Source organism: Dendropsophus ebraccatus, chromosome 7 (assembly GCF_027789765.1).
Source record: "Dendropsophus ebraccatus isolate aDenEbr1 chromosome 7, aDenEbr1.pat, whole genome shotgun sequence".
In the NCBI taxonomy this organism is placed as follows: domain Eukaryota; kingdom Metazoa; phylum Chordata; class Amphibia; order Anura; family Hylidae; genus Dendropsophus; species Dendropsophus ebraccatus.
Genome location: NC_091460.1, coordinates 3,472,447 through 3,486,559, shown reverse-complemented (window position 1 = coordinate 3,486,559; position 14,113 = coordinate 3,472,447). Strand labels below are relative to the sequence as shown.

General features: G+C 50.0%; 1 protein-coding gene and 1 pseudogene across 1 annotated transcript; one reads left to right on the top strand and one right to left on the bottom strand.

The window, feature by feature from the left end:
- The window catches only part of LOC138797207 (zinc finger protein 665-like), a 162,267-nt pseudogene that overhangs the window by 76,209 nt on the left and 71,945 nt on the right, over window positions 1–14,113 (bottom strand).
- LOC138797175 (zinc finger protein 585A-like) lies at window positions 960–3,561 on the top strand. Its single transcript, XM_069977006.1, has 2 exons — window positions 960–1,080; window positions 1,343–3,561. The coding sequence occupies exons 1-2, from the start codon at window positions 1,014–1,016 to the stop codon at window positions 2,560–2,562; spliced, it is 1,287 nt and encodes a 428-aa protein (XP_069833107.1). The 5' UTR covers window positions 960–1,013; the 3' UTR covers window positions 2,563–3,561.

Genomic DNA, 14,113 nt, shown 5'->3' with positions numbered 1-14,113 from the left:
TCCAGAACTGACCCCAGTAGTCCAGATGTGTCTCCTCCTCCTCCTCCTCCTCCTCACTAGAGCTCTATACAGGGGGACAATCTCCTCTTTGTAGTGAGGAGGAGGCAGGAATACTGGGCTCAGTCCCCTCATTGTCTCTCTCCATCCCCAGGATTACACCATAGTGAAGAAGACATGGGGGGAGGGTGTGGCCTTCCCCCAGGAGTCAGGAGGGCGGAGCAGGGCCCGGGGCCCCATCACGGAGCCTCCATCACTGATACATGAGCAGAAGATCCTAGAACTCACCCACAGGATGACTGAGCTGCTGACTGGAGAGGTGACACTGGGGAATGCTGGGAGATGATAGAGTAATCCAGGAGGCAGCAGGCTGGGGGGGATGACTGTGTGATCATTGTGTGTGTCAGGTTCCTATAAGGTGTCAGGATGTGGCCGTCTATTTCTCCATGGAGGAGTGGGAGTATGTAGAAGGACACAAGGATCTGTACCGGGGGGAGCAGCCGCTCATGATGGAGGATCAGCCGCCCGGCCTCACAGCACAAGGTAAGAGGAGACCTTCCTGATTCTAGAGAGCAGGGGGGAGGGGCCCTACATCCTCCTCCCATCCTCCTCTTCCTCCCCATCCTCCTCCTGATGACATGTAGCAGTGTATAATGGATTGGCTCCCTGTGTGTTCCCTACAGATGGAGGCAGTGACAAGAATCCACCAGAGAGGTGTCCCCGTCCTCTGTATTCCCAGGACTGTCCAGAGGGAAATGTCCCAGCAGACAATCAGCAGGTAGATGAGGCTGATGCTATAGCACTATATCTCTATAGCGCCCCCCGGTGCTGGTGGTTGTTGCTCCTGCACTCATAGATGTGATGAGGCTGATAGATACATATTGCTGGTTTCTTATGTTGATGTGTTAGATTTTCCCTCCTGTCTGCTGGATTGTACTGAATTGTTCTATATGTCCCATCAGGGGGGAGATCAGGTGACTAATATTAAAGTGGAGGATGAAGCAGAAGAAGAGAGGATGAGGGGCGATCCCCGGTGTATGAGTGAGGTGAAGGAGGAGGAGGCGCCGGCAGCTGCTATACCAGGTATGGAGGCCGCACAATGGTTGCTGATTCCCTGGTGCTGATACTGATGTCGCTGTACTCTGCACCGGACGCTGCAGCCGCTCACTGGCCTCACCGGTCACTATTGGAAGTGCAGGAATGTGTGTGTGTATATATATATATATATATATATATATGCATGTACACCTGTAATGATCTTGTGTGTATCCAGTAGAAATGTTCCAGGTTACTTTGTACTTTGTGGTTTGGAAAGATGTCACTAAATTCCTTTTCACCTTAACAGAAAATCCTACCAAGAACCCTGAGGAAACCTTCATGTTATGGCTGAATTATAAGGAAGAGGATGAAGGTGCGGAGCAGCACTCCTCAGGAGAAGCCCTCCTCCCCCTTACTGTACATCCAGGACGTCACACTACAGATCTATCATATAATCCTCCTGACAATGAGGAACCTTCTCCCGACCGCTCACACACTGCCACCACAATTAAAGATCGGAAACGGGGGAAAAGGTTTCAACGTGAGAAAGCGTCTTCAAAAAGCACAAGTGTATTTAGACACAGCATTCAAACAGGAGACAAGCAATATTCATGTTCAGAATGTGGGAAATGTTTCACATTTAAATCACAGCTTGTTAAACATGAGAGAAGTCACACAGGAGAAAAGCCATTTTCGTGTTCAGAATGTGGGAAAGGTTTTACAAGTAAATCAAATCTTGTTACACATGGGAGAAGTCACACAGGAGTTAAGCCATATTCATGTTCAGAATGTGGAAAATCTTTTTTTACTAAAGACAAACTAAGGAATCACCACATGACTCACACAGGGGAGAAGCCGTTTTCATGTTCAGAATGTGAAAAAAGTTTTATTACTAAAGTCAATCTAAAGATTCATCAGAGAATTCATACTGGAGAGAAGCCATATGCATGTTCAGAATGTGGGAAATGTTTTACTAATAAATCCTATCTTGGTACTCATGAGAAAATTCACACAGGGGAGAAGATGCATTCATGTTCAGAATGCGGGAAATCTTTTATTACCAAAGTCAAACTAAGGACTCATCTGCGAATTCACACAGAAGAGAAGCCATATTCATGTTTAGACTGTGGGAAAGGTTTTACAGATAAATCAAGTCTTGTTATACATGAGAGAGTCCACACTGGAGAAAAGCCATATTCATGCTCAGAATGTGGGAAATGCTTTAAAATTCAATCTGACCTTGTTAGACATAAAAAAATTCACACAGGAGAAAAGCTCTATTCATGTTCAGAATGCGGAAAACGTTTTGTAAATAATTCAGACCTTGTTAGACATGAGCGAATTCACACAGGAGATAAGCTATATCCATGTTCAGATTGCGGGAAAAGTTTTATAAATCATTCAAATCTTGTGAGACATAAAAGAATTCACACAGGTGAAAAGCCCTATTTGTGTTCAGAATGCGGTAAATGTTTTACCTATAAACCACAACTTCTTAAACACGAGAGAAGTCACACAGGAACATAGAGGCAGGTTTCTCCGTTCAAAACAAACACTTGGGTCCCGGTTTCCTAGGTAGCCGGGGGTGTGACCACTAGGACTGCCGCTGTCCTCCATCCCTTGGATGAGAGAATGGGTTTCGGAATACCCCTTTATTATACCTTCTGTATGATTTTGATCAGATGTTGGTGATAAATCCTGATGTAATAATGGCTGTTTGATGGACGTTGGTCCAGAGAGGCGGTTATGTGATGTGCTCTGTACGGCCGCTGTCTTATTAGATGATTTCAATAACCGCAATAAAGATGTGTGGATGAATATAAAATGGCGGCTTTGAGGGCATCCCGAATAGGTGATCGACATCTTTACGGATTGTTGGGGAAATATGAGGCTGACTGTAACAGCCCCATTACAAGAAACCGTTATTGGATGTGCTTGGCTGATTACGCTGGGAGCAGTGTCATGTGACCAGAACGTCCACATAAGTCTAAGGGCGGTGTCACTGACATAGTGTAAGTCTATGGGGCTGTGTCATCACATAATGTAAGTCTATGGGGCTGTGTCACTCACATAGTGTAAGTCTATGGGGCGGTGTCACTCACATAGTGTAAGTCTATGGGGCTGTGTCATCACATAATGTAAGTCTATGGGGCTGTGTCACTCACAGTCACAGAGAGGGGAGAGAGATTGGGACATCGGGCGGCCGTCTTCAAGAAGATGTTTGATGATGAATCGAGTGTTTTGGACGTTGGTTTCATAAAGTGAAGTGACACTTTATTAATAATAATCTACTAATATTGATGGTGATTGGATGAGAATGACATCTGCCAAGTGTCAGACCCGGAGCTGCTCACAGCAAATACAGGGGAGGCTTCATAGCCGGCCTAGGCTAGTATGTAGGAATAACAATTACTCATCCGTCCCTCTTCCCTTCATCCATTCACCTTCTCTTCATTTATCCATCTTCCTATGACTTGTCTATCTTCCCTTCATCCGTTTATCCATTGTCCCTCCATCCGCCCATCTTCCCTCCATCCGCCCATCTTCCCTCTGCAGTGTCCCAGAACACGCTGTCTGTTTCTGTCAGGTTATTTTTGCTATTACAGCCATGCCTGTTCTGGAAACTATTTCCACTGCAGCTGTGACTATATAGTCCGTATTACTCTCAGGTTCCTGTATATTGTACATGTGTTTAACTCTGTGCAGTGGTATGCAAAGGCTGAGGATCATGTGACCAAGCCCTGTAATCATGGTTCCTCCAATGGCCGTTGAGCTTTGGCCAGGAGTACCATGTGACTTCCCCTTGCTAGTTCGTTCCGGCCCCTGCTCCCAAGCAAGGAGGTCGTGTGTTTGTGTCTCTCTTCACCTTCAGAAGAGTGGACCTGGTGTTCTGCTGTAACAGATCCTGGCTGTCCGTCTGCTCAAGTTCCTGGAGTATCCTCTCATCTGGGTGTCGTTCCTGTTATTCATCTTCTCATCAAGTCAAGATTCATACCGCAAGTACTCTAATCCACCCAGCCTCTCTATTCCTCTATCACTACTACTCCCATCATCCGGCACGTTTCACCTCAGCCTACGCAGCATCACCTTAGCTCTGTCTATATAAGTCTGCTATATACCCGGTTGCATCCGGAAGAGACTGTTGCTACCAGTTACCTTAGTTACAATAAAAGTGTAACCACCGCTGTTACTGAACCCTGGCATTGGTGTCCGTTTACTGGTGCCCTGACTAGGTACAGCGAAGAATCGCATGCCCAGTAGCAATTATACCGCAGTATCTGCAGACCGGTCCCTCAGCTGTGCCACCCTCAGGCCCTGTACTGTGACAACCCTATACCCTGCAGCTGCCCCGCTTCCTGCCCGCTCACAACACCTGCACTGCGAAGTGACCCCCACGGGTCAGGGCATCGCACCTCTATTTGCCCATCTTCCCCTCCATCCGCCCATCTTCCCCCTCCATCCGCCCATCTTTCCCCTCCATCCGCCCATCTTCCCCCTCCATCCGTTCATCTTTATTCATCCATCTTCCCCTCCATTCGCCCATCTTTCCCCTCCATCCGTTCATCTTTATTCATCCATCTTCCCCTCCATCCGCCCATCTTCCCCCTCCATCCGTTCATCTTTATTCGTCCATCTTCCCCTCCATCCGCCCATCTTTCCCCTCCATCCGCCCATCTTCCCCCTCCATCTGTTCATCTTTATTCGTCCATCTTCCCTTCCATCCACCCATCTTCCCCCTCCATCCGCCCATCTTCCCCCTCCATCTGTTCATCTTTATTCATCCATCTTCCCCTCCATCCGCCCATCTTTCCCCTCCATCCGTTCATCTTTATTCATCCATCTTCCCCTCCATCCGCCCATCTTCCCCCTCCATCCGTTCATCTTTATTCGTCCATCTTCCCCTCCATCCGCCCATCTTCCCCCTCCATCCGTTCATCTTTATTCGTCCATCTTCCCCTCCATCCGCCCATCTTCCCCCTCCATCCGTTCATCTTTATTCGTCCATCTTCCCCTCCACCGCCCATCTTCCCCTCCATCCGTCCATCTTTCCTTCTTCCATCCTACTTGGTTGAGCTTGAAGGTTGTCTTACTTCAGTTGTACAATGTAACTAAATATTAAGATCACTCAGTCGCTCCCTTCTCTCTCTCCACGAGGACGCCATTAGCACGGAGGGAACGGATGGAGCTTGTTTGCATTATGTGTCCAAGGTGATGAGATGACGTGGACAATAGGCGGCCATATCTGATTCCTGCTTCCATAATCCTACCGTATGTCAGCCAGCAAGTGACCGCTATGTATGAGACGGTAACTCAAGTACAACTAGGAAAAGTCTCTTCCAGGTTCTGTCCGGAAGTGATGGAGATAAACATTTCTATGATTGATAGAATATATGAACCACTCCCGATACAATATAACAACCAACAAGAAGCTATCCTGACACTACACACCATGGCACCTGACAGCTCACAACCATTAGGCAGGCTAGTCCACTGTGGCTCGGCTCACTCACCTTCGGGTGGTGCGCAACATGTAGCAGTTCATAATGTTCATGTAAGATAAAAATGCGGCTCTCACCACTGGTGGTTAAAATAGACCTTTATTCCATTAAAGTTGCCTGGAGTAGAGATTTGTGGGCGGGCAAAAGTTTTTGTTTGGGAGCATCCCCACCGAACAGAACACCAGGGCATGCAGCTGGGATGCTTTTCAGCCCCGCCACCATTGTCCCCTTTGCAGAGCAGCTGCATGCAGGACATGGAGAGAGAAGCAGGGCTGCTGTCAGAGGTCTGTGTGGTCACATGACAGCAATGGGGAAGGGGGGGGGGGTTCTCAGCATGAACCAATCAGGAAGTGAGAATCACACAGCTGTGCAGGAGGACAGTGACAGAAACTTTTCTATACAGCAGTGTGAATGGCTGAGTGTGAGTGGAGGCACATTATAGCAGCAGTGTGTATAGCTGAGTGTAGTGCAGATACATTACAGCAGTGTGTATAGCTGAGTGTAAGTGCAGACACATTATAGCAGCAATGTGTATAGCTGAGTGTGAGTGCAGGCACATAGGAGCAGTGTGTACAGCTGAGTGTGAGTGCAGGCACATTATAGCATCAGTGTGTATAGCTGAGTGTGAGTGCAGGCACATTATAGCAGCAGTGTGTATAGCTGAGTGCAAGCATGAAGGAATGAGCAGGGCAGATGTGGGCACATACATGCAGCACTCTCTGTCTGCGGAGAGAGGGGTTACAGCTATGAAGAGATTACCCCCCCCCCCAGTCCTGTCCCCTGATGCAAACCTCAGCCTGAAGTGGACCTGCTATGATTTGGAAGGTGAGGGAGACTTCCTGAGTCAGAAAACTGTGCTGTAGACCCCGCTATGCAGGTCATGCCCCTCCCCCACTCCCCCTCCCACCCAGTACAGGGAACTCTTGAAGGGGTTGTTCACCAATTTTTTTTTTTCTTTCAAATCAACTGGTGCCATAAAGTGCCAGAGATTTGTAATTCACTTCTATTAAAAAATCTTAAGTCGGGGGGCGTGGCTTAGCTATGGAGCCGTGAGGACGCTCATCTGTGGAGCTCCGCGCCGGGCACCGCTATCCGGCCGTATATCGCAGGCATCCGTGGCTCTGCTGACATGTCACGCTCTCAGGGGACTCAGCCTGACACTTTGGGCCGTCCGGTCACCCGCTCGGTTGCGGCAACCCCGGGCATAGACCGTTTCTTTCGGCCTTCTCCTCCAGCCTCACAGTCGGGCCTGCTGGGCAACATGGCGCCCGCGCCCGCCCCGTCGCAGAGTGATTTGCTGCCATCCTCACAGCTACAGGGGGTAAGCGACTCGGGTGCTCAGCATCTCCCGCCCGATACCTCCCTGGCCCCCGCGCACCCCACCTGGCCTGATCATGGGACCTTGCCCCGGGTTGAGCGCGACCCTGCTGCCGCATCACCGCCTGGCTCCCCGGGGGCCATAGTGCACTCCGAATTGCAGCTGCTGCGGGGGCTCATCCAGGCTCTCCCGTCTAAGCAGGACCTGGACGCTGTGGTCCAGAGGATAGAGGCCGCGCAGCAGCAGGCTATAGAGGCGGTCAGGGAGGACGTCTCGGCTCTTACTACCCGCTCCACCACAGCCGAGGAGGCTATTGGGGCCCTTACTGCTAGAGTTGCAGTCCTGGAATCTGAGACGTCCCGGTCTCATAGGCAGCTCCAGTCCTTTGCCCTAATGCTAGATGACCAGGAGAATCGGGGGCGACGGAATAACGTCCGCCTGAAAGGCCTGCCGGACCGGGGGGCTCGGGATGACCTTTTACACCGTGTCACTACCCTTTTCAACATGGTTACCCACAGGCCTGAGGAGGCGACTTTCACGGTGGATCGTATACACAGGGTGGCCCGCCCACAGGCACAAGATGGAGCCACGCCTCGGGACGTCCTCTGCCGCCTACATTATTACACCGATAAGGAACTCATCCTGAGGGCGGCCAGGGACTATGGGCCCATCATGTTTGAGGAGGCGGAAATAAGGCTTTTCCCTGATGTCTCCGCCAGGACACTCTATATGAGAAGGCTGCTAAATCCGTTGCTGGTCCTGGTCCGTGAATGTGGTGCCATATACCGGTGGGGCCACCCCTTTCACCTTATAGTGAAGCGTGGAGAGCGCTCCTACATCCTCCGCAACCCTGATGACCTCCCGGGGCTTTTCTCTTTCCTGGACACTCCACCCATCTCGATTCCGAACTGGCTGTCGGTGGACCGGGTGTCACAGCCGCAGACCCGATCACGCCGCCGCTCTACCTCGGTCAGACGCGGCTCTTCCCCACAGCTGCCTTTCCTGGACTACCCCACAGGTCCAGACCTCTCCGCTGGCCTCCCGCAGGAAGCTTAGGAGCCTATGTTGCTACTAGACTGGTTGGACCCGGATGTACCCGTCCAGTTGGGTTGTATGGTTTGCTCTATTTGCCTGGTCGGCTCGCTTGGTGTACCCACGACTGGTCTTCCAGAGTGTCAGAGACTTAATCTTCCTGAACTATATGTCCCTCTTTTTCTGGATCCACTGCCTGGGTCCTATGAGAGTGTTTTATGTTACATTCCTGTGATAAGCATAACTATGAGTAAGAACATATGTTTCTGTTTAAGCTGATGTGCCCTGGGGGGGTCCCATTGCTCGTTTGCGCTGGGCCCCCTCCAGTGTTTTTCCCTTTATTCTTTGTTTCTCTACGGCCTGATGCGGTTGCCTGGCTGCGGCTCCCCTCCGTGGCTTTCTACCTCCCCTCTACTCTCCCCTGAGGCTTGGCTTAGTTGCCTCCTCGGTGGGTTTCTTCTGGACTTCTTCCTTTCAGTTCCCTTCCCCCCCCCCTTTTTTTTTTCTCTTTTTTCTCTTTCTATTTCCTTTCTTCTCTTTTTCTCTCTTCCCCCTTTCCCCCTTCTCCTAAACCCTTCTGTTGTTCCCGGGAGCTCCCTTTAGGCTCTCGGTTTCCTTGGGTCCCACACCCGCCTCCCTCCCCCCTTCTTTTTTCCCTCTTCCCTCCCTTCTTCCCCTCTTTCCTCCTGTATCTCCCCGGGTTATTTGTTTGTTGTCTTGTTTGTTGGTGTTTGTTTTTGTTAGTCCCCCCCCCTTCCATCGCCCCGAGTCATACTGATGCCTATGGCGCCCCTTCCCGCAGAGCTCCGGGTTGGGTCCCTCAATGTTAAGGGCCTTCATGACCCCGGCAAGCGCTCGATACTGATGAGCTTCCTGAGGAAACAAGCGCTCCATGTGGCATTTCTCCAGGAAACGCATCTGCGTGAATCTAACCGTATTACCCTCTCTAACTCCACTTTTCCTTCTGCCTACCATAGCTTCTCGCCAAATCCCAAATCCTGTGGCTCGTGCATCTTGGTTTCCAGGAGTCTTCCCTGGGAGCATGTGGAGACACGTACGGATGAGGAAGGTAGGGTGGTGCTCTTGAAGGGCCGTATCGCTGCACATCTTTTCACCTTTGCCTCTTTTTACTTACCAACGGCGGGCCAGACCCGTGCCCTTTCCATGATGTTGGAACTCTTGGATGACTTTGCAGAGGGGACACTGGTCCTGGGGGGAGACTTTAACCTGGTGTTGGACCCTCAGTTGGATACTTCCACGGGCCGTACACACCTTAGTCAGGCGTCAATGGGGCGCATCTGTAGTATACTGCACGACCACAGGCTGGTGGACGCATGGCGTCTCTGCCATCCTGTGGATCGGGACTACACGTTCTTTTCCCCAGCCCACAATGTCTATTCTAGGCTCGACTACTTCTTTCTTCACCACCGCGACCTTGGCTTATTGAACCGGGCATTGATTGACAGTATCACATTTTCAGATCATGCCCTGGTGGTAGTTGGTTTATCACTACCTGCTCTTCAGCGGCCTCAGTGGCAATGGAGACTTAACTCTTCTCTCCTCCAGGATGTGGTGGTTAGGAAGGATGTGGAGACCACGTTGACACATTACTTCCAAGACAACTTAGCAGTGGATACATCCCCGACGTCGGTGTGGGAAGCACACAAATGTGTGGTCAGGGGAGTGCTGGTGAAACATGGGGCCTGCCTTAAGAAAGACAGGACCTCGAAAACAATAAAACTTCTGGACCACCTTAGAGAGCTCGAAACAGCTCATAAGAGGGCCCAGACCCAGGACTCTACCACCGCTCTGATCCAGAAGCGTGATGAATTGCGTGCTCACTTGCTTCACAATGCTAAAGCCAGAAACACACGTTCCAAATGGGTATGCGCAATAAATTGTCAGCAAGGGGTCTATTCCTTTACCCCAAATCCTTGTTAACCCAATACAAACTCCCTACTAAAAAAGCCTATAAAACATATATTGTATACCAAAAAAGCGAAAACAAGGCTTTCAGATGAATATAATAATTTAATTTGCATATAACAAGTAAATTACATGTATCAATTAAAAACACATTAGCAAAAAAGAAAAGAATAAAATAGTATCCTACAAACACACTGCTTATAATAATAGTTTATAAAAAATGGAAAAATACCATATTCTCTAGAGTCAATGGAGCTATTATTTCTATTATTGCAAAGCAAGCCTCCCAATTATGGGCTGAAAAGTGCAGAGTTAAATCTGGCCGCTATCTAAAAATACATAAAAATACAATTGTAGCTGTTCACAATGACTCACCCATAGCAGTGTGGTAGTGCTTGACCCCTACGCACGTTTCGCGTGGCTACGCTTCCTCAGGGGACGCCCCCTGAGGAAGCGTAGCCACGCGAAACGTGCGTAGGGGTCAAGCACTACCACACTGCTATGGGTGAGTCATTGTGAACAGCTACAATTGTATTTTTATGTATTTTTAGATAGCGGCCAGATTTAACTCTGCACTTTTCAGCCCATAATTGGGAGGCTTGCTTTGCAATAATAGAAATAATAGCTCCATTGACTCTAGAGAATATGGTATTTTTCCATTTTTTATAAACTATTATTATAAGCAGTGTGTTTGTAGGATACTATTTTATTCTTTTCTTTTTTGCTAATGTGTTTTTAATTGATACATGTAATTTACTTGTTATATGCAAATTAAATTATTATATTCATCTGAAAGCCTTGTTTTCGCTTTTTTGGTATACAAACAATGCTAAAGCCACCTTGTCCAAGTGCAGACACTTTTATTATGAGCACGGTAACAAACCCGGCAGAGCGTTGGCTAGAGCGTTGCGAGCGCAACAGGCACGGTCTTACATCCCTAAGATACAGACTGGTCGGGGCTCAACGGCACATCTCCCAGATGAGATTGCGGGCGCGTTCCGGGATTACTACGCAGACTTGTACTCTATTGATGGTTCTAACCCGAATGTAGCGAGTGAGGGGTTCAGGGAGCGCATTCAGCATTACCTTGCGGAGTCTGGATTTTGCCGCCTGGAGTCGGATGCGCTGGAGGGTCTGGAGGGGCCTATCTCCCAAGCGGAGCTCTCCCTGGCTATTAAGGAATCTCCTACCGGTAAAACCCCGGGTCCCGACGGCCTATCCTTGGCCTATTACAAATCTTTCCAAAATCTCCTAGCTCCACATTTCCTGTTGGCCTTTAATTCGATATCTGGATTGGGGGTGTTGCCCCCGGATTCCACACGTGCGCACATAGCTGTAATTCCCAAGGAGGGCAAAGATTCTTCACTATGCGGCAACTACCGTCCCATTTCACTGTTGAATGTGGACCTAAAACTCTTTTCTAAGATCCTGGCGACACGCCTGTCCACGTTGCTGGGGGGGGGTCGTTCACTCTGACCAGGTGGGCTTCATGCCGGGCAGAGAGGCCAGAGACAACACCATTAGGGCCATTGACCTTATCCATAAAGCTAAGACCATGGATCTGCCTCTCATGCTTCTGTCTACTGACGCCGAGAAGGCATTTGATAGGGTCAATTGGCCCTTTATGATGGAAGTGTTGCGTTATCTTGGCCTGGGTCCCAACTTTATGATGTGGATCGCTGCTCTTTATAACAATCCCTCTGCCAGGGTGAGAGTGAACGGCCTCCTTTCAGAGGACTTTGCAATAAGAAACGGTACAAGGCAGGGTTGTCCACTGTCCCCCCTCATTTTCATTCTGACCTTGGAGCCCCTGCTTTGCAAAATTAGGTCTAACCCGGACATTGGGGGGGTTCCTGTGCGCGACACCACCCACAAAGTGGCTGCATATGCCGACGACTTGCTATTTTTCATTTCTAACCCGGTCATTTCTCTGCCTAACCTGATGACTGAATTGGAGGCGTTCTCCCAGTTGTCCAACTATAAGATTAACTTCTCCAAGTCTGAGGCCCTGAATATTGGCATGCCTGATAGGGTGGTGTCGTCGCTCAGGTCTTCCTTCCGGTTCCGGTGGGCCTCTTCAGCTATCCGCTATCTGGGAATTTCTCTCCCGGCGGACCTTACTAAATTATATGCCTTAAATTTCCCATCCCTTCTCGCCAGGATACAGGAACAGTGCGCTGTGTGGACCCGGGGTTTTTTCTCCTGGTTTGGCAGATGTTCGATCTTTAAAATGACCATCCTCCCCAGGCTCCTCTATTTCTTCCAGTGCATCCCGACTCGCATCCCCTCCTCCTTTTTCAAAACGCTAACCTCCCTACAGATTAAGTTTATTTGGAACAACCAGCATCCCCGCCTTCGGCGTGCAGTCTTGCACCGCCCTAAAAATGCCGGAGGCCTTGGCCTACCCGACTTTCGAGCCTATCACACAGCGGCCTTGTTGACCCGTGTCATTGACTGGTGCCGACACGCGGATATTAAGCCCTGGGTGGGTCTGGAACAGTCTTTCACCAGCACTCCTCTCAACTGCATCCCTTGGATACACTTATCGTACCTGCCTAGGTTGCGGTCGCACCCCACTATTGGCCCCACCCTACTAGCATGTGCTAGTTCCTCTTGTCGCTCCCACCTTCTTCCGCTACACTCTGCTCAATTCCCTGTCTTGGGGAACCCAATGTTTACCCCTGGGTTGGAGGACCCGGTTTTTCGGGCCTGGGTGACGGCGGGACAGTACAGAGCGGACACGTTCCTGAGGGGTTCCGAATGGACGGCCCCCGCGACGTTAGGCAGACACAGACAGATCCGGTACCTTTGGGCTCCTGGCGTGTGGCTCAACTGCGTCACTTTCTGCGCACCCTACCTGACCCTTCCTCTTTTGACACCTCTAGGACCCATTTTGAAACCCTTTGCCTAGACTCTGGCCCATTGAGACACTCTCTCTCTCTCACCTACTCTGCTCTCTTGTCCCCTCTGGACCAGCCCCCTCCTGACTATTTGCTAAAATGGGAGACTGACTTGAACTTAACCCTCACCCCACAACAGCGGGAACACATCCTGATTCTGGTACACAAGTCGTCCTTGAGTTCTGCCTTACAGGAAATGGGCTACAAAATCTTGACTCGTTGGTATAGAGTACCAGTTAAGTTGCATTCGATCTGGCCTCACGTGGATCCAATGTGCTGGCGGTGCGGTGCTTCTGAGGGCACCCACTTACATGTTTTTTGGTCCTGTCCTGTTCTGAAGCCCTTTTGGGATTTGGTGAAGAGAGTCACACTTCAGGTGACGGGTAGCCAGATGGAACTGACCCCGTCCCTCTTCCTCTTGCATCACTGTGCAATTCCTGCCTCTAAATATAGGAAATCTCTTCTGCGCTTTTTGGTCATGGCCGCGAGGGCCTGTATCCCTCTTTACTGGAAGCGAAGCATCCCCCCGCCGATATCGCTATGGGTCTCCAAGGTCAACGATCTTATGTACATGGAGGACCTTACTTCCTCCTTGCATGATACTCACAAGAAGTTCCGCAACACCTGGTTTGCCTGGATGTCCTTTAAGGACACTCCGGACTATGCCGTTTTGGTGGGCAACCCTCCTTCAGATTGATCAATTTGCCTTGGGGGCCCATAGGATGGTTTTCGGCCACTGGGCCTTGCCTCTGGCTTGACCAGGGGCTTCCCGTGGACTCCCGCGCTGGGGGTGGGGGGGGTTTTGTGTCCCCCTTTCCTCCTCCTCTCCCTTCCCCTGTTTAGATGTTTAGTATGTTTTTCGTGTATGCTCATGTTTGTCTCCCCCCCCCCCCTCCACCCCATTGTTCCCCCCCTTCTTCCCTCGCTCTTGTCCCCCCCCCCCTGCCTCTCTCCTTCTTCCTCTCCCTCCTTCCCCCTTTCTCCCATCCTCTCCCCTCTTTACCTGCTCCCAGCTAGTCCCTTTGGGGGCGGGTTTCTTTTTCCTATATGCATAAAATGTTTGGGGGACGGGGTGGGCTGGGCCTCCCTGCCGGGCCTGTAGGCCGGGGTTCATTGCCCGTGCTCTTTGGGTTTTGGTTTGTTATGCAACTGTTATTTATATCACCTGTTACCTCTGTGCACCTTGTTCTTTTTCTTCTTGATTGGCCTGCTGGGTCTGGCGGGCGTGTTGCTGCGCCTTTCCCGTATTCTCCGTAAATAAAGAATTTAAAAAAAAAAAAAAAAAAAAAAAAAATCTTAAGTCTTCCAGTACTTATCAGCTGCTGTGTGTCCTGCAGGAAGTGGTGTTTTCTTTCCTGTCTGACACAGTGCTTTCTGTTGCCTCATCTGTCCATGTCAGGAAC

Excerpts from the sequence above, each read along its gene's own strand:
- LOC138797175 (XM_069977006.1), top strand. The coding sequence starts at position 1,014 with ATGAGGGGCGATCCCCGGTGTATGAGTGAGGTGAAGGAGGAGGAGGCG. Across the intron at positions 1,081-1,342 it reads GCCGGCAGCTGCTATACCAG|AAAATCCTACCAAGAACCCT; the intron begins GTATGGAGGCCG and ends TCACCTTAACAG.